Source organism: Cricetulus griseus, chromosome 4 (assembly GCF_003668045.3).
Source record: "Cricetulus griseus strain 17A/GY chromosome 4, alternate assembly CriGri-PICRH-1.0, whole genome shotgun sequence".
Taxonomy (NCBI): Eukaryota; Metazoa; Chordata; class Mammalia; order Rodentia; family Cricetidae; genus Cricetulus; species Cricetulus griseus.
In genome coordinates, this window is record NC_048597.1 from 51,789,509 (window position 1) to 51,814,917 (window position 25,409).

General features: G+C 42.3%; 1 protein-coding gene across 1 annotated transcript in view; it reads left to right on the forward strand.

The window, feature by feature from the left end:
* Positions 1-12,634: 12,634 nt before the first annotated feature.
* The window catches only part of Cfap91 (cilia and flagella associated protein 91), a 39,532-nt gene continuing 26,757 nt past the window's right edge, over positions 12,635-25,409 (forward strand). The window contains exons 1-5 of the mRNA XM_035444120.1: positions 12,635-12,718; positions 13,859-13,915; positions 17,200-17,381; positions 20,685-20,862; positions 25,170-25,327. Of these exons, the coding sequence (XP_035300011.1) occupies positions 12,654-12,718; positions 13,859-13,915; positions 17,200-17,381; positions 20,685-20,862; positions 25,170-25,327 (640 nt within the window). The 5' untranslated portion in view covers positions 12,635-12,653. The remainder of the gene's footprint in view (positions 12,719-13,858; positions 13,916-17,199; positions 17,382-20,684; positions 20,863-25,169; positions 25,328-25,409) is intronic.

Genomic DNA, 25,409 nt, shown 5'->3' on the forward strand with positions numbered 1-25,409 from the left:
ATGTAGAGTAGTCTCCTGCTCATGAAGAAAGTAAAAAGCAAACTGGGAATGGTGGAACAAACTTAATCCCAGCCTTCTGGAGGTTGAAGCAGGAAGTTACAGAGTTTGAGGCCAGCCTGAGTTGTGTTCTGGGTTCAAGTCCAGCCAAGATCTCAGAGTATGATCACGTCTAGAAAACAAACAAAAGGTCTCATTTCAGAAGGGAAACATTTACTAATTTGTACTTGGCAACTTAACTCCCATTTTAGGATGATCTGACTAGCCTATATATGTGGGTTACTTTTTCCTTTTCCCTTTGGCATTAAGCTTCACTTTTCTTTCTCAGCCTACATGTTTGTAGGCTAAGGTGGTTTATTTTATATTAAGTGGAAACTAAGAATATATAACATACCAAATTACTGTTTTCCTACTTAAATAAAAAAAATCAATTGCCTAATTCACCCAAGAGGAACTATAATTAGACTATTGAATTGAAGGGCTCAGTGGGTAAAGATACTAGCCACCAAGCCTGACAATCTGATTTCAATTCCAAGGACTCATGGTAGCATGAGATCAACAACTCCATATAATACACTGTGATGTACACACACACACACACACACACACACACACACACACACACACACACACACGACCCTCACAAGTTTAAAACCTGAAAATAGGTTGACATAAGGAGACTAATAAAAGGTAAGATTAGTAAGAAGTTTAGTACTTAGAACTTAGTAGTATTATTGCTTCTCCATTTTTAACTAGCAAATTTTCCCCATTTTAGCTCTTGGACTGTTGTCGCTAAAATTACTAAATTAATAGCAACAAGTTTGAAATGGTGACTTGAGTACAGTTAGATGGCAGCAAACAGCAGTGAGTGGGATGACAGAACCCACGGACACAACAAACAACTAAGAAGTTACTTAATTGCTTTTTATTCTTTTTTCCTTTTCGAGACAGGGTTTCTCTTGAGTAGCCCTGGCTGTTCTGGAACTCACTCTGTAGACCAAGCTGGCCTTGAACTCAGAGATTCACCTGCCTCTGCCTCCTGAGCACTGGGATTAAAGGTGTGCACCACCACCACCAACCGGCACAAATTCCTTTTTAAAATTCTTCAGTGATTAAGATATGTAGTAGCCCTGTTCCATGCCCACCGAGTCTAAGTTTGATGACTTCACCAAAGAAGGGTGGGTAGCTGCTGCTAGTAGAGTAGGAGTGACACCGTATGTTGAGAGAGGAGAATTACAAGGCTTAAATTCTCATCAGTCTATTTAGTAGCTAGCCTCTGTGATGCTTACAGAACTAAGTAATTTTACGTAATATTTGCTCGTCTGCCTCTGAAGAAAGCAGAAGCTTCCCAATCTCCCTGGGGAAATACGCACTACACAACGTTCTCTGCTTTCAGACTTCCCTGAAAAGGTTGAGTTTTTACCTCATTTGCAGGCCAGTTCATAAGTGATGGTAGAAGCCATCAAACTACTGAGTCACAGATAAAGGACAGTTTATCAGTAGCAGCAGCAACAACAGAGCATTAGCATCTTTATAATGGTTTTCAGAATCCCATTTCCCACAGGTGATGGGAAAAAGACAAACGATAGCCACACGTGTGTTGGGTTGCTTCATAGGAACACAGAATTCTTCCCCTCTCCCCTTTTTAAAATTTAAATTAGAAACAAGCTTGCTTTACATGCCAACCCAGTTCCCTCTCCCTCCCCTCCTCCCCAACACGACCCCCCCCCCCCCGCAACCCTCTATCCCATTTCCTTTCTGCTACCCAGAGAGGGTGAGGCCTTCCTCGGGGGATCTTCAAAGTCTGTCATATCATTTGGAGCAGGGTCTAGGCCCTTCCCCGTGTGTCTAGGCTGAGAGAATATCCCTCTATGAATATTTGGAGGCTCCCAAAGTCCATTCCTATGCTAGGGATGAATACAGATCCACACCAGAGGCCCCATAGATTTCACAGGCCTAACAGACACCCATGTTCAAGGGGTCTAGGTTGGTCCTATGCTGATTTCCCAGCTATCAGTCTGGGGTCCATAAGCTCCCCCTTGTTCAGGTCAGCTGTTTCTATGGGTTTCTCCAGCCTGATCTTGACATTTTGCTCATCACTCTTCCCTCTCTGAAACTGGATTCTATTTAGTTCTGTACCCCACTTTTTAATTGGATTATTTGGTGTTTTGCTTCTTGAGTCCTTTGTATATTTTGGAAATCAGCCCTCTGTCATATGTGGGGTTGGTGAATATCTTTTCCCATTCTATGGGCTGCTGTTTTGTCTTGTTAACTGTGACCTATGCCTTACAGAAGCTTCTCAGTTTCAGGAGGTTCCATTTATTAATTGTCAAACTCAGTGTCTGTGCTACTGGTTTTATGTTCAGGAAGCGGTCTCCTGTACCAATTTGTTCAAGGGTACTTCTCACTTTCTCTTCTAAAAGGTTCAGTGTGGCTGGATTTATGTTGACGTCTTTGGTCCATTTGGACTTAAGTTTTGTGCATGTTGATAGATATTGATCTATCTGCAATATTCTACATGCCAGCATCCAGTTATGCCAGCACCATTTGTTGAAGATGCTTTCTTTTTTCCATTGTATAATTTTAGCTTCTTTGTCAAAAACCAGGTGTTCATAGGTGTGTGGGTTAATATCATGGTTTTCAATTTGATTCCATTGGTCCACATGTCTATTTTTGTGCCAATACCAAGCTGTTTTCAGGACTGTAGCTCTATAGTAGAGTTTGAAGCAGGGATGGTGATGCCTCCGGAAGTTCCTTTATTGTACAGGGTTGTTTTGGCTATCCTGGGTCTTTTGTTTTTCCATATAAAGTTGAGTATTGTTCTTTCAAGGTCTGCGAAGAATTATGCCAGTATTTTGATGGGGATCTCATTGAATCTGTAGATTACTTTTGGCAAGATTGCCATTTTTACTGTTGATCCTACCTATCCAAGGGTATGGGAGATCTTTCCATTTTCTGGTATTTTCTCTAATTTCTTTCTTTTTTATTTTTTTTAAAGATTTTATTTATTTATTATGTATACAGTCTTCTGCCTGCATGCCAGCAGAGGGCAGCAGATCTCATTAAGGGTGGTTGTGAGCCACCATGTGGTTGCTGGGAATTGAACTCAGGACCTCTGGAAGAACAATCAGTGCTCTTAACCTCTGAGCCATCTCTCCAGCCCCCCTAATTTCTTTCTTTAAAGACTCAAAGTTCTTGCTATACAGATCTTTCACTTGTTTGGTTAGCATTACCCCAAGATATTTTATGTTGTTTGTGGATATTGTGAAGGGTGATGTTTCTCTGATTTCTTTCTTAGCCCATTTATTGTCTGTATATAGTAGGAATACTAATTTTTTTTAAGTTAATCTTGTATCCTGCCACTTCTGAAGGTGTTTATCAGCTGTAGAAGTTCCCTGGTAGAGTTTTTCAGGTCACTTATGAAAACTATCATATCATCTGCAAATAGAGAAAGTTTGACTTCTTCCTTTCATTTGTATCCCTTGATCTCCTTTTGTTGTCTTATTGCTCTAGCTAGAACTTCAAGTACATTGAAGAGATATGGATAGAGTGGACAGCCTTGTCTTGATCCTGGTTTTAGAGGAATCAAGTTGAGTTTCTCTCCATTTAGTTTGATGTTGGCTGTTGGTTTACTGTATATTGCTTTTATTATGTTTAGAAATGTTCCTGTTATCCCTGATCTCTCCAAGACCTTTATCATGAAGGGTGTTGGATTTTGTCAAAGGCTTTTTCAGCATCTAGTGAGATGATTATGTGGTTTTTTTTAGTTTGTTTATATGGTGGATTACATTGATAGATTTTCATATGTTGAACCATCCCTGCATTCCTGGGATGAAGCTTACTTGATCATGGTGGATGATTTCTCTGATGTGTTCTTGGATTTGATTTGCCAGTATTTTATTGCATATTTTTGCATCAATGTTCATGAGATTCCGTTTCTTGCTACTGTAGGGGTGAGTGCTTTGGCTTCTTTCTTGGTATCAATTGGAGGCCACATCATCTCCTGGAGACCATTTGCAAGTGACCAACACGGTCACTTATTTCCTCAAAATCACTTATGAAGGTAGAGCATAATGAATATTAAAGTCTCTGTAAAGGAATCAATCACATGACCACATATTTTCCACCATGCTTTGCAGAGTCTTTTGGTTAAAACAAGTCCTAATTCTAAAGGAGTAGTTATCACACAGGAATCTGAGGCATGTTCAACTCAAACCCATGGGCACCAGCCCAGGACAGTTATGAAGCCATTCTAATTGGAACTTGTTTAAACCATTGAATCTTAAAAATTATTTTATTAGGCTGGGCGTTGGTGGTGCACACCTTTAATCTCAGCACTCGAGAGGCAGAGGCAGGTGGATCTCTGTGAGTTCAAGGCCAGCCTGGTCTCCAGAGTGAGTGCCAGGATAGGCTCCAAAGGTATACAGAGAAACCCTGTCTCAAAAAAACAAAAAACAAAAAAAACAAAAAACAAAAAGCAAATTATTTTATTAGTATTGTGTGTGTGACTGGGGAGGGGGGAGGCACTGGCTGTAGCCAGTGTGTGAAGGTCATAGAACAACTTTGTGGGGTTTGTTCTTCTACCTTTACATGAATTCTGGGGATCAAACTCAGATTGTCAGGCTTGCATTGTCTCAGGTGGCAGTACCTTTAATTGCAGAGGACCCAACATTAAGACTTTTTTGTGCTTTAAAAAAAAGCTCAATTGTGAGTTGCTAGAGTGTGATCTTTATAGAAAGAAATGACAACACCATGTGCAATGTCACAAGGCTGGACATGCCTACCAGAGCACAAACACTAAGGGACTAGAGTCCTGGGGGTTACTTTAGGAGTTTACTACAGGTTGGTTAATTATCTGAAGATAAACTTAAGACACAGACTGTGTGGAATAGCTTCAAAAATGGAGAGAAGGGTTGAATTATTACCTTAAGTTCTTGGTCTGGGAAAAGCCCCTCATTTCTATAGTTGTGAGTCCATGAACCAAAATTCAGGAAAAAAAGAACAAGTTTCCAAGATATGATCTAAAATAAGATATTATTTTAAAAAGCTATAAAGTTCAAGCTAATCAGAACATCAGATATGTTGAAATGCATTGCAACCATAGCAGCAACACTAAAAACAATAAAGCGCTATGATTCCAAACTCATGGAGATACACCTGTCTCGGGTGGGATTAAAGGCATGCACTAGAATGCCCTGCTCATTTCTCTGATTTTGATGCATAAGAAAAATAACCTAGCATTTATCTTATCTTTATGATTTATATTTCAGGATAGCCAAGTGGTTTAAGAGGTTTTTTTTAATTACAAAATACTAGAAACTCATTGTTATAGAATAAAAGAGGGCTTTTAAAAAATCTTAATGGAACCAACCAATAAGTGGCACCTTTGAGTCAACCATGTAAATTTGAATGTGTACTACATAAGTTTGAACAATGACTATTTTGAAGAATGACTATTAACTGTGTTAGCTATGATAATAGTAATTTTTTTAAATCCATTACTTGGGCTAGAATGTATTTCAGTAGGAGAGCGTTTGAAGCTTATGTGAGACTCTAAATTCAATTTGTAACACCACGAAAATAATGAACAATATTTTTAATTTGAGATGCTGGTTACTTTTAAGGCAAAGTGATAAATGAATTTCTTTTAAAAAGAAGAATGGACCAGGGACAAAATGTTCTGAACATTCTCAAAAGCTGACCCATTTTTTTTGCCTCTCTAGTTTCTCCCTCTCCCACTCCCCGCACGGTTTTTCAGAAGCAGAGCCCACTACGCATGCGCCAAAGTGTCTGCATCAGCTCTAACCCCGAGAGCAGCTGCTTGGAGACAGATTTCCAATTACTGATAGCCTAGCTCACTCTGAAGCTTGTATGCTCTTGGTTACTGCACCAAGGCTCAGCATTTAGGAGCTTGGATTCCTCGATCCTGTGGAAAGGGGCTTTCAGAAATGAAAGTACCCGATTCTTCTAGAAGGTTACGAGACCTCCCAGGCATCTCCAAAAGACTGGTGGCGAGGGCTGTCACTAGCAAATTGCTCTTGGTTTTCTAGGGTAGCCCTTTCCCCAGCATTTGACGTGGTCCCTAGTAGGGCGGAAGCGAGGCCATCCTCCCCCAGCCTCCTTTCCTAGCCCTACTTCTTTGCACGCCAGCCTTTCCCTTTTCTCTCGCCTCCTTCCTTCCAGTTCCCAGCTCCTCGGGGCGCCTGGCATCCCACCTCTTCATCTTGCCACGTTTGCCCACCTTGCACCACCACATCCACTCTGCCTTTCGGCCCTGCCTCTGCAAACTGCCCTTCTAGGCTCTGCCCCGCCCCCTCCCTGCCCTGCCGCCCCGCCTCTTGAAACTCGCCCCGCCCCTTATCCTCGCGAGTACATCTGAGGTTGCCATAGCTACGGTGCAACCAGCTACCAAGCCTCCCATAGCTGGTGTTCTGGTGGCAGGAGGAAAGAGGCAGCACCATGAGCCACATAGCGACTATCCAGGACCCCAAGACCAGACTTCAGCGGTTCCCGTACAGATGCGAGAAGTTGAGAACCAAAGGCACCGTCACCAATCGACCTTACGATTTCCTGTACGGTAAGGGCTGTCTCCCTGGGGCTAAGGTGACCTAGTAGGGGAGCGGCGTACTAAACAAACAAACAAACAAACAAACAAACAAACAAACAAACAAACTTCAGAACAAACTCTCTGTCCCGGGACTGAGAAGTTGGGAGCAGCCGGTCCCTGCACTCAGGTGGCCGCGTGCTCCCCAGCGCTTCGGAAGCCACAAGTGCGCTCAGCTTCTCCAAGCAACAGGAGTGGGCCACCTTTGGTTATCCTGATAAGTTATCTTCCTGTAACCCAGTCTGAGGTTTTGGGTGCTCATTCAGAAAAGTGTGAAATGACTTTCAGAGCTAGAAAGTCACGCAACGTGCCCACATTCCAACTGTGTAAAACGTTCAGTGAAAATGATCTTTCTGCCCCCAGGCTCTGGACAACTCCAGATTCCGTGCTCTGGGTAAAGAGGTGCCCGTTTCTCTTGTTTGTTTTCAGAAGCTTTTGTTTTCTTTCAGCCTTTTTTGTCTATCAAAACATTGTTAATAGACTTAATGCACTGATTCCCTCGGGGCCAATTAAACTCCAGTTTATGTAAATGCCCCAATTTTTCATTTGTGCTCTATTTCTCTGGACCTTAAGTTCTGGTCCATTCATGATTGTAGCCTTCTTGAACCTATTCCAGTGTGGGTATACAATGTTAGGTGTGTGAAGTGTTTGCTAAATTGTTGGATTTACTGCTACTATTGCAATCGTTAGTTTTTTGTTTTTTTGTTTTGTTTTGGTTTTTTGGTTTTTCGAGGCCGGGTTTCTCTGCAGCTTTGGAGGCTGTCCTGGAACTAGCTCTTGTACACCAGGCTGGTCTCGAACTCACAGAGATCCGTCTGCCTCTTCCTCCCGAGTGCTGGGATTAAAGGAATGCGCCACCACAGCCTGGCTTTTTTTCTTTTCTTCTTTTTTCTTTTTCTTTTCTTTTTCTTTCTTTCTTTCTTTTCTTTTTTTTTTTTTGATTGCAATTGTTTAAGCATGATGAATCCTTTTTTGGATTTTGCCCACTGAAAAACCAGGCTGTCACCTGAACCCAATATTATTTTCAACTGTGTCCCTGTGGATTCCAATAAGACACCCATACGATCCAATTTCCTTGGCTTGGGCTGTGTAATGTCTGCTCACATGACCTGTTCAGTGGTCTACTTTGCTACTCTTGGTCTCATCTTTAGAAATAAATCTAATGAATGTTTGGCCAGGGCATTTGTTTCCTGAGAGAAAAGTCTACTTGGGAAATCAAATGTCTCTCCAAATGCATTTAGTGTCATGTTGGTTGTTTTTTAAAAATATTTTTATTTTTATTTTATTTTATGTATATACGAGTTTGCCTGCATGTATGTATGTGTACCACGTGTGTGCCTGGTACTCTTGCATGTCAGAAAAGGGCAACAGATCCTCTGGAACTGGAGTTACAGATGATTGTAAGCCACCCTCAGGTGCTGGAATAGAACCCAAGCCTTCTGCTAGACTCCAGACAGGCAGCTAGACTAACAACAAGTGCTCTTAACAGCTGAGCGGTCTCTCAGGTTTCACATGGCTTCATTTTAATCGATAGTCCACTCAGTCACCTGGACCCTTCATCATTAAAGATATACCCAGTGAGCAGATACTTACAGTCGCAGGTTAATTAGTTGTTGACATTTGGAGAGATAACGTGGGTCCATCATCAACACAGAGTCTTTATAAATCTAAGGGATAAATTCTAAAATAGCTGATATTATTTATTTCTTATTAGAGAACAATATTTTCTTACCAAGTCTATAATTCTCAAGATGTTATGCTATTTGCATACTTCCAGTGCACCGAACATGGAAAATGATGTCTAAATTTACCCACCTTCTCTCTCTCTCTCTCTCTCTCTCTCTCTCTCTCTCTCTCTCTCTCTCTCTCTCTCTCTCTCTGTGTGTGTGTGTGGTGAGAGAGGGGCAGAAATCAATATCGGATGCCCTCCACTATTGCTCTCCACCTTATTTTTTTAAGACAAGGTCTCATTGGTCCAAGAGCTCACTGATTCTGCTGGGCTGCCACGGGATCCTCCTGGCCCCATCTCCCCATTTCTAGGAGTACAAGTATACAGGCTGCTAGGCAGGCTTTTTATTACGTACTGGGACTTTGAACTCACATCTTCATACTTGTGCCATAAGCCCTTTGCTGAGTGAGCATCTTCCCTGCACTGCTAAATTTGTTCTTTTGACTGGAAATGGGAATAGTATTTATATACAAAATTCATAGAAATGAAGAACATTCAAGAACAGTGAAGGACACTGTACTTGAAATATGATAGGCTTTTTTTTTTTTTTCAAGATAGGGTTTCTCTGTAGCTTTGGAACTTGTCCTGGAACTCACTATGTAGACCAGGCTGGCCTTGAACTCACAGAGATCTGTCTGCCTCTGCCTCCTAAGTGCTGGGATTAGAGGCATGTGCCACTACAGGCCAGCTAAATATGATAGGCTTTTGTTTGCATCCCAGTTCCATAAGCTGACTTGCAATTCACAGGAAAGAAACACATCTAACAGATTCCCTGGTAGATGGAAGAAGGTAACAGGACCTTCTACAGTTAGGCAATATCTAAACTCTCTAATTTGCTTTCCAGTTAAGAAATTGCAAGCCAAGCATACTGTCACATGCCTCCAGCCCTTCCTTAATGCTCAAAAAGCAGAGACAGAAAGATCTTCTGCATTCAGGAGTTTAAGCCTATCCTGGACAACATAGCAAGACTCAGTGTTAAGATGAGAGAGGGCCAGTAAGATAGCTCAATATGTAAGGGCCTGGTGACCTGGATTTCCTTCCTAGGACCTACATGGTTGGAGGAGAGAACTGGTATCTACAAGTTGTCCTTTGGTATCTGCACATAAGCAGTGGCAAATAAACAAATATAAAACAAGTAATTTTCAAAATGTGCATCAGTGTTACAAAGCTTGTGGGAGTGATCAACCAATATCTTACTGGATTGAGGCTCACTCCATGAGCTGGAACCTATCCCCAACCCTGCTCAGGAGGCCAAGAACCTGAGATTAGACAGGTCATGAACCTAGGGAAAAATAATGTTCGGCTAAAGGAATGAATCGATAAAATGACTCTTAATGACGTTCTTCTATACTCATATGTCAGTGTTTTGCCAACCATCATTAGAAAAGCTTCCTTCTGTGATAGACAAGAATAAACACAGAGACCCACAACTGGACAGTATGCAGAGAGCAAGACAACTTGGAACACTCAGTTAAATCCCTCTCCTCAGGGTTCAGGGAACTCTGCAGAAGTGGAAGCGGAAAGATGGAGGACACCAAGAAAAAAAGGGCTTCTCAACATAGCAGGACTGATACTCATATGAACACACAGAGACTGTGGCAGCATGCACAGGGCCTGCATGGGTCCTGTTGAGCCAGATGGGGTCCCAGTGCTGAGTGGGGAAGTGGACACAGCACCCATCCCTAACCCAGAAGCTGTCTCCAACTGATAACTGCTCACAAAGAAAACATTAGTTCTCTCCAACAGAGTCTTCCTGGGTATACAAATCACTCTACAAGCCAAGCCCTGTGCCCAGCAGTAGATGGCCAACACAAAATGAAGGCATTTTTTGAAGGTTCTTTGTCCCATAATGCTTTGTTAGGGCTTTTTGTTTTTACCTTACAGATCTTTTACATATATATCATGGTTTCCATTTTTGTGTTTTTATGGGATTTCTGTGTAAGCAAACGTGTGTGTGTGTGTGTGTGTGTGTGTGTGTGTCTGCCTCTATGTGTGTCTATTGTGCTTTTTTCTTTGGGTTTCTTTTTCTTCTGTTTGTTTTATCTTATTTCAATTTGTTTGCTTTTATTTTTATCTTACCTTATTTTATAATTATTTTTAGATGTCCATTTTTTTTCTAAATCGAGGGAGAAAGATGGGGCATGGATTTGGATGGGGGGGAGGCTTTAGAGGAGTTTGGAGAGGGAAAAATCATAATCAGAATATTTCATATGAAAAAAAAGTATTTTCAATTAAAACTAGAAAAAAATGAGTAAAACCCAGAGAGACAAAAGGGAGAAAATTGCATTCTGTACCCAGTATTCTCACTGGAGATGTAAACATACTTTATTCTTTATGTGGCTCTCCTGCTTTACAGACCCGTTATTTATCGTGTCGAGTGAGCGAGACCATGAACAGGCAAATATCCAAGCCACCCTGGTTCGAAGCCGACTGGTGAGTTTAATTGATCTGTCACAACCTAATCAATCTGAACCATCTGGCTTGGCTACTGCACTAGTCAGATTGATTAATCAGGACATTGGATACTACAGGCATTACTGCACTATGATTTCAGGGACCAGGCATGTTAATGCATGTAGCTCATTGCAAAGGTTAAGTAATAGCAAACAAAGAACACATAAACTGGACTGGAGAGATGGCTCAGAGGTTAATGGTGTTTGCTGCTCTTGCAGGAGGATGGGAGTTCAAGACCCAACAACCAGGTGTGGTGACTCACAACACTTGTAACTGAGTTGTCTATAACTCCCTTTCTTTTCTGCCCTTGCGGGCACCTGGATTCATGTACATACACACACACACACACACACACACACACACACACAGAGAGAGAGAGAGAGAGAGAGAGAGAGAGAGACAGAGACAGAGACAGAGAGAGACATAGAGAGAGACACAGAGAGAGAGACAGAGAGAAAGACAGAGAGACCCATAAACTAAGTCAATAGAAATGATGTATTACCCCAGTGGCGGCAAAGACTATACAGTACAGAATAATGTAGTCCTAGCACCTGTCACATAAATATTGTCACCAGCCTTTTGAGTGTCCTCTTAAAGACAGTCTGTGCAAGTCCAAGTAACTCCTCCTCTGGCGCTAGATACATTGCTTTGTACTTTTGAAAAAGCTTACAACACAATTAAGTTGTATTTGAAAATCTGACCATGTAATTTTGACCTTCTCTCTGCTTCACTTTCTGAACCTTAGAAAAAAGTTCCCAACTTTAGGTCCATGTTCAGTAACCTGTTCCATCATCCAAGATATTCTATGTATTGGAACAAGTCAGATCCTGTCCCATCGTGTGTCAATCGAGAATGGAGAGGAGAAGAAGCCAAACACAAAGAAGCCCTTCGACTCCGTGCTGCGTAAGTACCAGGGGACCATGCTCCAAAACATAGTCATGTTTTTAGTAGATCCACTGATACTTTTAAAAATTGCAATTATTCTGCATGATTTGAAAACTTATAGCTGTGATGTAAATCCCTCTTTCTAAAACAGGGCTGATTAAGAAGCAAAAGCCATACATTTTATATGTGTTATATGTTATTAATATAAATATATGTTATATTTATTAATTATATATTATTATATATTAATTTACAATTATTTATAAAACATATAAATAAATAACATATTAAATAAATTCTAAAACACATATGTTTATATATGATAAATATAATACTTAATATATATTTTAGCCATATATTGTTACATTCTTTTATCTATTTATTTACAAATATTTTATACTTACATAAGTATATATGTAAATATATATTTATAATTAAACCATATTTATATATGGTTAAAAGTCTTCCAAAGGTTGGCATGTGTATTTATGTGTATGTTATAGGGCAGCTCACCACCTAAGACAGGAATGATCCAGTCTGTTGTCCTTTGGAATTACAAGTAGTCTCTTCAGCTGAACCTAAACTAATGGTTGTTTTTTGTTTGTTTGTTTGTTTTTTGTTTCTGAGACTTACAAGTAAAGCACCTTCAAAAATACATCTGTTGAAATCTTGATTGTTTAAATGACTTAGAAGTAAGTCATGGTAAGTTAATAAATAGTAATGTGTCCCAGATAGGGCATAAAATTTGTCTTTGAAACTCTTGCTATTTTCATTAAATGTGACTGTTTTCACATTTTGGATTTTATAAACCTATTCATTTCCCAACTCTGACTTTCTCTCTTACCAGATCCAGTCCTTCTATCTGGTCTGAGACGTAGGACAGCTAAGTGCGCTCTCTGTCCCTACACACAGAAACAGGGCGTGCAGAGATGATGACTTGAATATACTTCTCTGCTTCATTTTAGAACAGATGCTTCTTTCCTGATGCCCAAGGAAGAGTACGAAGATCCAGAGGTTTCTGGAAGGAATCGCTATAAATTCTTTGACAGGTAGAAAGTAAAGAGCAATAATTGTTAGAACCGTGCAGCTACTAGGAGACATTCTTATGGTGGTGGCAGCAGTTGTCGTTCTTAGGTGGGTGCAGCATGCATTCTTTACTTAGATGTCACCTAATCTTCACAATAGTCACACAAGAGAGGGTATATGAGGTACCCATGGCAACAAAGGATGTATAGTTGATAAGACGCAGTCATCAAATGAAGTCAAATATGTCTTGAAATCATCATGTAGGAGAAATTGTCCAAATGGACAATACTTGTGAATGTTGCTCAAACCCAATCAAAAGCTAATAATATACTCAAGGCAGACCAATCTGAAATGAGAATATCCTTGCCAATCTTGGGTTGGAAAATAATCTTGATACCACATCTTTGAAAGGAAGTTTATTCCTTTCAAAGACAAATTTCTGTTCTACATTATCATATATAAACATTTCCTAATGGAGATGTTCTGAGGCTGACTTTTTATGAATTTAATTTTTTTCTTTCTTTTTCTTTTCTTTTCCTTTCTTTTTTTTTTTTTTTTTTTTTTTTTTTTTTTTTTTTTTTGGTTTTTCGAGACAGGGTTTCTCTGTGTAGCTTTGGAGCCTATCCTGGCACTCGCACTGGAGACCAGGCTGGCCTCGAACTCACAGAAATCTGCCTGACTCTGCCTCCCCAGTGCTGGGATTAAAGGCGTGCACCACCAACGCCCGGCGAATTTAATTTCTTAACTCAAATAGATACAAATTCTTAGGCTCTTGGCAGGAGGGGGAGCTTGGTCATGTCAGAAGGTCTTGAGAACTTGAGGAGTGGCTGGAGACTGACAGGTACCTGAAGCCCAAGTGCAGACATGCTTCTGAAGTTATGGCAGCTGAGGAGACACCAGCATGCACTCTGAGGATGTAGGGTCCCCAGCTGTACCCAATATTGGCTGGATCTCCTGGGCCAGATCTGGGAATTTTCATTTTAAATAAGAACATTTCCGGTCGTTTTATATACACAAAACTTTGAATACTACTAATTTCATTTTAGTTTATTCAAACTCATTGATTTTTTTTGTGTGGGGAGGTAGGGGGTGGGAGGAAGAAATAGTAAAGAAGAAAGCTTGAGTCAATACGAAAATCTCACACATTTTCCTTTTCCTCCCAGGCCCTTCCTTCCATTTCTTCAACATATGCCACTCAATGTTGTTTTAGCAACATCAAAGTAAGTAACTTTATTTCAAAACTCTCTTATCTCACCATCCACTACAGGAAGGCAGTTCTCTAGGTCAAAACTTTGTAACCTATGAACCATAGACCACCATAGCCAGGACCCTTCCTGGCCCCCTCCAGTGATTTTCTGTGTGCCAAAGTCTGATTGATATTGTCACATGGACTACCAAAGCTCACTGATTTTTCCAGTGGGTCATGAGTAACACTGAAAAAAAAAAATAGAAATCACCAAAAGCATCAGACATATGTTGCTGTTTTATATTCTCTTTGTTTAATAAAGATGAATGGCCATTTCCATGTGGATATAATGGTTTTGACAGAAGATATATTTCTGATAATGAGTTACCTGTGCTGCTATAACAAATTGTCATAGACTGAATGATTTATAAGTTACAGAAATTAATTTCTCATGTTTCTGGAGGCTAGGAAATCTAAGACTAAAGCACCAACACTGAGTATCTGGTGAGGGCTCTCTTGCTATGTCCTCATATGGTGAAAAGGGAAAGGCAATGCTCACACATACTGAGAAGTGAGAAGGCAAAGGGGCCCTAAGTTGTTACCTCTAGCACCTTTAGAAGGTTCCAATCCACCCATGAAGGCTTATCACTTCCCAAGAGACTCCTCCCTTGAGTACCATCAAAAAAGGAATTTTTCATCTATAACACACACACACACACACACACACACACACACACACACACACACACACACACACACACTTCACGTATCTTCTTTTGCTTCCCTGAAATACACACTTGCAGGGTGGCAATGCCTCAGTATTTTATCAGTAATGAATGGCTTTTGGGGGGATGTTAGGGTTTTAAATTTGATGACCATTTAACCTACACAAGGCAATGGGCCACACGAAGGTTTATTCCATGCAAAGGAGTTGACACAGTGCAAGGACACATTGCTTTAGCTTCGGGGCAAAACTGTGGCTAAAAACACTGTCCCCCTTTCCTGTGCTGGGTGCTGCAGTGTCGGGTCTTATTGTCGGGAATGTTGTACCAGAGGTGTGCAGGACAGAGGAGACAGCCACAGTGGCTACTGTAAGATTCCAACATCAGAGCATCCAACCCCAAGGACCAGCCAGGACACAGCAAGGGTCACTTGGGGGAGCCATGAGGAGTTTTCGGAGTGGGGTGGGGGAGTCTGAGTCCTGGTCAAGGCTGAGGAAGAGATAGGGAGAAATTGTTCTTACTGTGCTTTCTCCTAAAGCCAACTGAAATGGTGGGAGACCATAGTTTGGAGAAAATGAGCAAGGAAATTGCACACGAAGTTATTACAGGTGCTCTGTCGGAGTAGAATTCCTCTTTTTCATCCCTTTCCTGGACTTTCCTAAAAAACAGCTTAGGCATCAAAAACCTTCCTCAGAACAACTGAGGCGGGTTCTTCTAACCACATTTGATCAGATCGTTCATGTGGTTGTAACTTTCATGTGATCTGTGATAATATAAAGACATTTGGCCATGTTAGGGAAACACTCTGACCTATATCCCTAACCCCATTTTCCACATTTAAGATAGTTCTGACACATAGCTCTGGGTGTCCTTGAACTCATGAATCTCCTGCCTCAGCCTTCTGAGTGCCGGGGTTACAAATACATACTACTACATTTAAAACATTTTTTTTGAAAAAAATCAAAAAGTAATCTTACTATTCAAGGCATTTAGTAGTGGGAGTGCCTTTTCATTTTCAATGAATCTTGACATTTTGGTTTGCTTTGTATAAGCTTTCATATGGGATGATATAAAGCTGGTGTCCAGTTATTTTTTGAAGTAAAGTTTTTAGTAGAATAATTTTGATGAAAACAGAAGCTATAACTAGTATTAGATTATTATTTGAATAGCTGCACAAATTCCATTTATATTTTAGGGAGATTTTTTTAAAGACAGGCTGTCCCAGAGATCTCTATGAACCCCAGCCCAGAACTAAGGCTACCTTCAAACTCATGTTAATCATTATCAATCTGGAGGTTGAGGCAGAAAGATTGCCATTAAGTTCAAGTCCAACCTAGGCTATATGAGACCTTGTCTCCAAAAAACTAGATAAAACAAGACAAAACCCACTAAAACAAATAAGCCAACCATTTTGTTGGATGTCTGTTTCCCTATAACTTGTCAAGCTGGGTTCTCTCTATCCTTTAACCCTTTATTATGAGGAAGTTACATTAAAAAGTATCTGCTTTACCTTCCTTTACTTTCTGTTGTGTGTATTACCTTTTCATACATCTGTTAAAAGTTCCACTTTCTGATTTGTGGTCATCCTTTACTTATTTTTCTGTGGAACTCCATTAGGAGTTTTGGGGTTACAGACACATGCCCCTGCAGTGGGCTCCAGGCATCAAATCAAGTCATCAGGCTTGCTCGGCAAACACTTTTACCCTCTAGGCCACCTCCCTGGCCCCAATATAAATATTTTTACTTGTGCATTGTTTTGAGACAGCTTCTTGCTATTTGGCCAGATCTGGCCTCCAACTCACTATGGCCCTGGTCCTGGATTACAGATATGTGCTGCCATACCTGGCTGCATTTGCTAACAAAAGAAAAACACTTTTACTTATATTTTTTTTGAGGGTCTGTTTGTATGCAGGTGTGGGAACACATGTGTGACAGTGGACAACATGTAGGAATCAGTTCTGTCCTTCCATCATGTGAGTTCCAGGGACCAAGCTCAGGTCATCAAGCTTGTGGGCAAGCGCCTTTACCCACTGAGTTATCTCACTGACCCTACTTACCCTTTCTGTTGATGCTTTTACGGTCTCTCTGGAGTTGGTTTCCTGGGAAGGTATTTTCTAACTGTTGCACATGCTCGCTGTGTTACACCAGCCTTGATTAAAGAGTTATCATCCACAAAAACTAGTGTGTTCTAGTGGTTGCTTCCTTCTGCCAGCTTTCTCTCTGCATTTCTACAAAGAAGTGGCTAAGTTGGGATATGACTAAGAGCAGAGGAGAAGCAAGGAATGTAGCAATGCCGAATAGGTCCAAACGTGTGGACACAACACCCCCATCTCTAGCTGTGCACCACACAGCTGCTTTCATGAGGAGATCCAGCTGTCTATGCCCACTCACTGTCCGATACAAGTGAGAGCAACAAGGTTATTCTCTAAGAACTGTAGGGCACAAGGGCACACATTTAGTCATACTGGACTCTTTGTGCCTGTAAGCATTTAAAGGGGGGATGGGCTGGATGAAACTCAAAAGATTTGCTTTTACCTGGTTCTATAGTATTTGAAATGTTTGCATTGAGTTCCAGCCTTTAATTTTGCCCTCCTAGGTTAGAAATATTTGCTTTTCCTCCCGAAACTTCCAAGTATGCAGTCATCCCATTGAAGTGTACTGTGGGCACTCAGACGGATTACCGGGACGCAGATGTGCAAACAGATCCGTACTCTCCAGAATATGTCGTGTGTCAAGACACTATTCCTGAGCTCTTGACCCTGGCTACCCTGACGTGGGGTGAGTTGGTAATTGTCCCTGAATATTGCAGAAAGTGATACAGGCTGCTGAGTTCCTGGGAATGCTGGATATTCCGGCAGTTTATACAGTGGTTTATAGAGTAAAGTGATAACCCACATACTGGGAGAAAATATGTGTATATAAAATATTAGGGAGGGGCTAGTCTCCATCTTCAGACTCTACAAGGACTGAAAACTATTCAACAGCAAGAAAACATAGCCTTATTTTAAAACGGGCAATGAACCTGAAAAGACATTTCTTAGAAGAAGACAGAGATTTATTAAAAAATGAAGATGGGTTCCTGAATGCAACAGAGAGGAAAGATAAAGTGAGAGCACAATAAGGGAGAAGAAAAGATGGGATAAGGGTCAGCCAGCAGCAAAACTATTTTTATTTGCTGACAATTTTCATTGAAAACCTTAATAAGAGTCTGGGATGATGGCTGAGTGGTAAAGAACACTGGCTGATCTTCCAGAGGACCTGGGTTCAACTCCCAGGATCTACAAGGTAGTTCACAATCATGTGTGCTTTCAATTTCAGGACATCCGACACCCTCTTCTGACCTCTGCAGGAGCCAGGCACACAAGTGGTGTATAATCATACATGCAGGCAAAACAACAGCCAGGCACATAAAATAAAACGTGATATATTAACAAAAAAATACCCACACCCCCAAACCCCTCCCCCCAAAAAAAACAGAAGAAGGCCATTGAGGCCCTGCACTCAGAAAGCAGAGACAAGTAGATCTCTATGAATTTCATTCTACCCAGTGTTATATAGTTAGACCCTATCTCAAAACAACACATTAAGTATCAGAAGTAAAAAGAAAGATCCGTAAGAGAGCTGATCATGAAACCAACATGAAAAAAAAACCAACTAAAAAACAAAAAAACAAAAAATCAAAACAACAACAACAAAAAACTAGTGACGTTACTGCATAGGCTGCATGTAATTAGAAAAGAAGTTATTGGGAATGGTGGCAGTATAATGTGGTTTGTCACTTAATGACTAGACATGCCAAGACTTTATAGAGAAAATTAAAAATGTTTTGAGGTGTGATTAAGGCAGAAGTAGGCCACTCTTGTGAGTGGGAAACTCATGCTCAAATGGGTATAATTTCCTTCCTTAATGAGTTATACCTTCAAGTAATTCCTAGTCTTACTCCAACTGTCCCTGTGTAAGTTAGTTAAGTTTCTCAAACTTTCTTCAGTGAAAGCAAAACTTCCATAGAATCTGTGAGCTACTCCGTGTTTGCAAAGCCTGCAGCGGGGTGGGAGGGTAGGGGGTTGGGGGTGTAGCTGAGATTAAGTACAAACTGTTTGGGAGTGAGTGAGCAAGGATGGACCCAGCAGTAATACCCCTGGAGGGTACATTTAGCAGTTTCCAGGATTAAAGCAATCCTATCTTATGTTCTAGCTTCCAGACTAGAACCTTTCTTCTAAGAATCCCAAAGAAGCTCACACTGGGCAGAGAGACACCAGAGCAGGGGTGAGCTCACACTGAGTACAGAGAAACCAGAGCAGGGGTGAGCTCACACTGAGTACAGAGAAACCAGAGCAGGGGTGAGCTCACACTGGACACAGGGAGACCTCCGAAGGGGTGTCTGTGAACCCAGGTGTTCGTCAGAGATGTGAGTTTAAGCCGAATGAAGTCCTAGAACTCTGTGAGTGCAGTCAAGTGCCCCCAGCCATGGAGTTGAATGAAGACAAGTTTCAGAATAAAACATGAACTGGCTTTTCAGTCTTTGGCTAAAGCGAGCATAGACTAACACATCTATCATGCTTTGTATGTGATGATTTTAAAAATCAGTTCATTTGTTTTTAATGTAGTTCTGCTTGTTTCATCTTTGAATCAAATCTGGTTCCTTCCTTGTTAGGGGAGTAAACGCAGTGCCTGGGGAGGCCAGAGAGAGCATTGGACCCCTTGGAGCTGGAGTTATAGGCTGTTGTGAGCCACCTGATAGAGGTGTTGGAACCCAAACTCTGGTCTTCTACAAGAACAGCATGCACTCTTGACTGTTGAGCCTTTATTCCAGGCCCTAATCATTTCTTTAAACTTACATATTTCTTCATACATTAAATGAATTCAAAGTATTTCCATTGATGAGTGAACAAGGGACTTGGAACCAATAGATTAGAAAATTAAAAACAAAACAAAACAAAACAGCTCATCGTATGTGGTAGAATTTTTTTCCTTAGACTTCTGAATAATTATTTTTTAATGAAAAAATTAACATATTAAAGTCAGGCGTTGGTGGCGCACGCCTTTAATCCCAGCACTCGGGAGGCAGAGGCAGAGGCAGAGGATCTCTGTGAGTTAGAGACCAGCCTGGTCTACAAGAGCTAGTTCCAGAACAGCCTCCAAAGCCACAGAGAAACCCTGTCTCGAAAAACCAAAAAAAAAAAAAAAAAAAAAAAAAAATTAACATATTAAACAGGAAACTCACTTGACACCTATTTCCTTTAGTAGTTTTTGGTCCTGTGAAGATATGCACCAAGTCAAAGCTGCATTTAGATCCACTAGCCACCAAATGTGTGACCGAGTTCCCAACACCTGTGCCAGAGAAGCCTAAGTTGAGCCGGGTGTTGGCTTGTGATTCTGAGCTGGTCAGGAGCCATAGCCACGACTCCATAAGTACTTGAACTCTTAAATGTGGAGGTGAGGCATAGTCCTAGATGGTATATTTACTATAAATGCAAGGAAGATTACCAGCTAATGGCGATTTCTTTCATCTGTTCTTTTTTTTAAGTATGTTTCTTTTTAAGAACAAATCCCTAATCTCTGATATATTTCCCCTCTCTGTATTTAACGTTTTTGGAAATTTCATTTCCAAGTGTGTGGGTGATTTGCATATATATGTCTGTGTACCACATGTGTATAGTGCCCACAAAGCCAGAAGAGGGCGCCAGATCCTGAAACTGGAGTTAACAAATGGCTTTGAGGCAATATGTGGGTTCTGAGAACTGAACCTGTGTCCTTTGGAAGATCAGCCAGTACTCTTCACCACTGAGCTATCTCTCCAGCCCCCTCTTTGTCTTTTAAAAGATGGACCTGTCTTGTACAGGACATTTGAAGGTATGATCATTCAGTGGTCATCGACCGTTTCCCCAGTGCTTTCCTTGAACATGTATGCAACCAGAACAGCTTCTGCTTCAGTAAGTGGAGGCATGAGGGATACAGTTTTGAGGCATCCAGGGAGCTTTTCCCGGCGACATCCATGTTGTAGCCTAACCCTTGCATTTAGAGCAGGGCAGGAGGTTTGTGGGTACACCCTGCGTTCCTGAGCTGTGACATCCCCTGCAGGCCGAGGTCTCCCAGCAGGACAAGCCGAGGTGGAGATGATAGAACGGGCCCGGGAGAAGCGTGCCTGGGAAGCCTCTCTGCCCCCACTGAGTGACATCTTCCACTTTGAGAAGAGGAGGGAGATGATGAATGCCATGGAGCGGAAGGAATGGGCCTTCAGAGAGGGAGAGATTGAAAAGTAGGTTCTCTGGCTCTTGGGTTGGTAAGAGCAATGTTCATTTATTATTATTATTATTATTATTATTATTATTATTATTATTATTATTATTTTGTATTTTTTTGAGACAAGGTTTCTCTGTGTAGCTCTGGCTGTCCTAGAATTCACTTGGTAGGCCAGGCTGTCCTTGAACCTAGAGATCCATCCACCTGCCTCTGCCTCCTGAGTGATGGGTGGCCACTTTATTATTTTTTTTTTAAGCTGGAAGCATTTCCCCCAAAGATCTGTGTTTAAAAACAATCATCACCCTGTGCAGATAGGAAATTGGGCTTCTAGCTCCTTCGGGAGCAGCCACCCATTCCAGTGTGGTACTAGGGCTCTGTGTAATTTTCATCCTGCTCATGGAAAGGTATACTGCCCTTGGTCTGTGAAATTCAACGTGAAACCCAGGAGCTGAACAATGAATGGCTCCAGGACTTTTCCTGACTGTTGTGGAGCCCCAGTGATTTCTGCAAAGCATCTTAGAGATGCCCCTTGGTTCATTCCCAGAACCAGCACACCTAGGCAGCAGGCCCCTCTATGTCTGTCTCATAAAACAGCCCCCTCATTCCCACCAGCCACAGCTCATAGAACACCTGGGTTCTAGCTAGACTAATGTAGCGCTTCCCACAAGAATGGCAGATTGTGGAGACTTTGTCCACGAAGAGATGAGCTTGCATAGCAACATGCATAACTGACACTGTCTGGGAACTTCTTCCATTTTCAATCATTTTAGCTGATGGTGGTGCTGACGAGGACAGTGATTGTTATTATATTGTATCACATAAGGCCATTTCAGCATGTGCATAATGCGCTTCGAGCACATTCTCCTGGTGTGTTTTTTGGTAATGAGGTTGTTGTTGTTGAAATGATGAGGAATTATTAAGGAAGAAAGGCTCCTTACCAAGCATGCAGGGAAGGTGTTTGCTGAGACTGGCATTTGTTCCGGTTTGTGCTGAGCCTATACTGCTCCTCTGTGCTATCAAAGCCCTTAAGGAACAAGGGAAGGGCCAGGAGAGGACTCAGTCTGTTGCTGAATTTAATTTTTTTCTTCAATTCCTTTTTGATCAAGCCTGAATCCAGACTATGTGAAGTTTCGGTAAAAAGCCAACAATTCATTGGAAAACCATGTGTGTGGCAGGCACACTCAATGCGTTCTGTGGTCTGTAGACATTTAAACTGGTTGCTGTTCTTTGGAGAGGAATGTGTCTTGTAAGAAGGCATTAAGGTATTTAGAGTGCTTCTGGCCAGAGGGATGGACTCAGAAGGGGATTGATAACCGAGGCCAATTTTAATCAGCACGCTTCAAGTCTCCCCTGTTTGGGACTCTGCACTATGAGACAGATGGTGAAGCCAGGTGAATGCATGGTTTCTGTCTCTCAGCAGAGCTGCTTGTGGCCTATTGGGGCCGAGGGTGAGAGGGACCGGAGGAAAAGGCACGAGCCTGTTCCCCTCCTTGAGGCAGCCACCAGGCAATGTGCTGGGCTGTGTGTTAATGCTAGGAAGAGCTCTTTGAGATGGGAGACTTGGGAGAGAAGGCTTCATGCTGCAGGGAGAGCAGGAAGCCATTAGTAACAGTGATAATGAAGGGGAAAGGTGTAACAAACTTTTGTTGGACTACCTTTTGTGGGACCCCTGCTCCCCAGTAATGACTCAGAGACTTAATATTATTATGAGAACTTTGCCGAAGCCTAGGCTTTTTTTTTTTTTTCTCCAATTAGCTCTTATAGCTTAAATTAACCTGTCTCTTTTAATCGACATTCTGCCCTGTGGCTCAGTTACCTCTGTTCTGTACTGTATGTCCAACTTCTTCAGAGTCTCTGGTGAAATCCACGTGCCTAGATCCCTCCTCTTCTTCCCTGGCCTAGCTATTTTGGCCATTCATCTCTTTACTAAATCAATCCGAAGCTGCCTTAGGCAGAGACATACCTTTACACCGTGCACTAATATTCTGCCACAGAAAGGTAGAGAGCACATCGCTCAGAATACTCGCTCTGCACACACAGTGTTCTGAGAACTTTCTAGAAACCCATGGTCTTGGGCTCATCCAAAGCCTACCGAATCAGAAGGTTAGAATCATCAGTCCATGTCAGAGCAAACCTTCCAGACAGTTCCGTTTCACAGTTAAGTTGGAGAAGTTTGTGTGCATTTTCTCATTTAATGCCCACAACAACAACTTGAGGGAGATATTATCACCTCCATTTTTGCAATGGAAGAAACTGAAGTAAAAGCAGAATGGAGAAGTGACCCTGGTACCACCCAGTACAGTCACTGCCTGCTTAGCAGTGGGATGATGTGTTCTGAGAAATGTGTTGCTGACTGAGCCCATCCATTGCTGGGTGAATCTCAGAGTGCACCTACTCAACCTGGACAGTTAGAGGTCACTCAGTGTGGCCCTCCGATGTGACTGAATATGTGGTAAATATGTGGTGTACGAGGCTGCCACCAGCATTAACATGGCAGTAAATTCTTACAATAAACTTTAAAAAATAACACAGTAGAAAAATAACAACAAAAGCCTGGCCTGGAGGTATAGGCCTGTAATGTCAGCACTCAGCAGGCTGAGGCAGGAGGATCAGGAGTTCAAGACCACCTATGATGGTATATTGCGTTTGAGGTCATCCTGGTCTACATGAGGCCCTGTCTCTAAATAAATAAATAAAACAACAATAAGCAAGATGAGTAAATCTGTCAGCCTACATAATGGGTTGTTACCATTATCAAGTGTCATACATTATTGTATTTGCTGTGAACTCACATGGCTGGCTGCCCAGAAGGTCTGTTTACAACATCACCATAAACAGGAATAATGTTTTTGCGCTATGGCGGCTCAAGTAGCTGTGCCATCAGTACATGACATGAATTGTTCAGCCTCCTAACAATGTTATGGGATCATCATAGTATGGAAGACCCATTGTTAGCCTCAATTCATTGTGTAGCATGTAACCATATCTTTCACTCTGGGAATCAGGGGCACTATTGCTGTGTGGCCTTAATGTTAAAAGCATCTGCCTCTCCAGAAACAGTTATTGCCTGGCTCCCCTCCCACCCCGCTGTTGGCACTTAGAGAAGGTCTGAGACATGCCTGTCCTCTCTCTGGTCCCCTACTCTCACCCCAACTTCCCCTTGATCTTTTCTGAGCCAGAATTTCCCTATGTAGTCCAGGCTGGCTTTGAACTTGTGTTCACTTGTCTCGGTCTTCCATGTGCTGGTGTGCACACCACACTAGGCTTCCCAGGGCCCTTTGAACCATTTCAGCTCCCTGGCTGAGGCTGGACTTCCCCTTTGGAAATGTAGTAAACCCTACCCCTGTCTTCCTCCCTCTTAGTCTCCCCTGCCTGTACCTCCGAGCTCCTTTCTTCCTCCTGGCCTGAAACTGATCTTGTGTTGTAGGGTTGGCTTGTGAGCCCGGCTGCCAGCAGTGTGTCTTGTTTGTCATTGCCCTGCCTGGCATACAGCAGGCACTTCATAAACGTCTGACAGATGTGTGCTCAAACTAGTGAATGGATTTCCAAGCGGGAGTGGGACATGTACAGAGCTGGGTTGTGACAAGGAAAAGCCTGACGGCTTTTGTGGAACAGAGACTGGAAGGGAGGGAGACTCTCAGCTGCGAGGACAGGGTAGGAGAGAGCTGAGGAGAGGAACAAGAAGCATCTAGAAGAGGAAAGGCCTGCAGAGGGGAAACAGGGATAGACCAGAATGAGTAGGATTTGTGCTTGTTTTCTTTTGAGATCAGCAGGAGACAGCAGGGGTCCAAGCAGGCGGAAACACTGGTTCCGAAGCAGCTGGGGGCATAGACTTCACTTGGTGGCTGGATGTGTAAGCCAGGACACACGAGCAGGGGTCGCGGATGTCTGAAGGAAGGTGAAGGTTAACAGAGTTCCTACTATGTGTGGGAGCCAGCCCTGTGTCAAGATCGCTTACCACCCCAGCTTTCTTCACTTTCTTCTTAACTCTTCAGTTAGCCTAGAACTGCCCACACATCTCTTGTTCTTTCCGTCCAGATGCTTAGAGAGCCAGTCTCTTACCCCCATCTGCCTGCTTTGCCGTCTGCTCTTCGTCTTCAGGACTGTGTGCATGCACGCGCCCCCTTCCCCACCCTCCTACTGTATGGAGATCTGCTGCCGGAGTGTCCTCCCCTGGATTTCAACTCCCTTGTCCCATTTTTTGCCACAGTGGTCTTCGTAAAGCACATGACTATCTATGATGCTCACCAGAAGGGCCTGCTGTGGCTCTCTTAAACAGAACTTCCCGGCTTGACATGGTAATACTCTGTAACCCACCCCAAGACTGCAGGACCTGCGACTGGAGGTTCTGAAACAGCTGCTGAGGAGGCGCGAGGAGAACCAGAACGAGCTGGACACCAGGCACCTGAACGACCAGTGGTGTAGACTGCAGGAGGCGAAGGAGGCAAAAATGGTGCAGATCCAGCACACACACGTGTCAAGTAATATATGGCATGAGCTGGTCAGGGAGGGGGCGGAGCTTTGGGTTTTTGACCAGGCCCTACTGAGCTATGATTTGGTCCT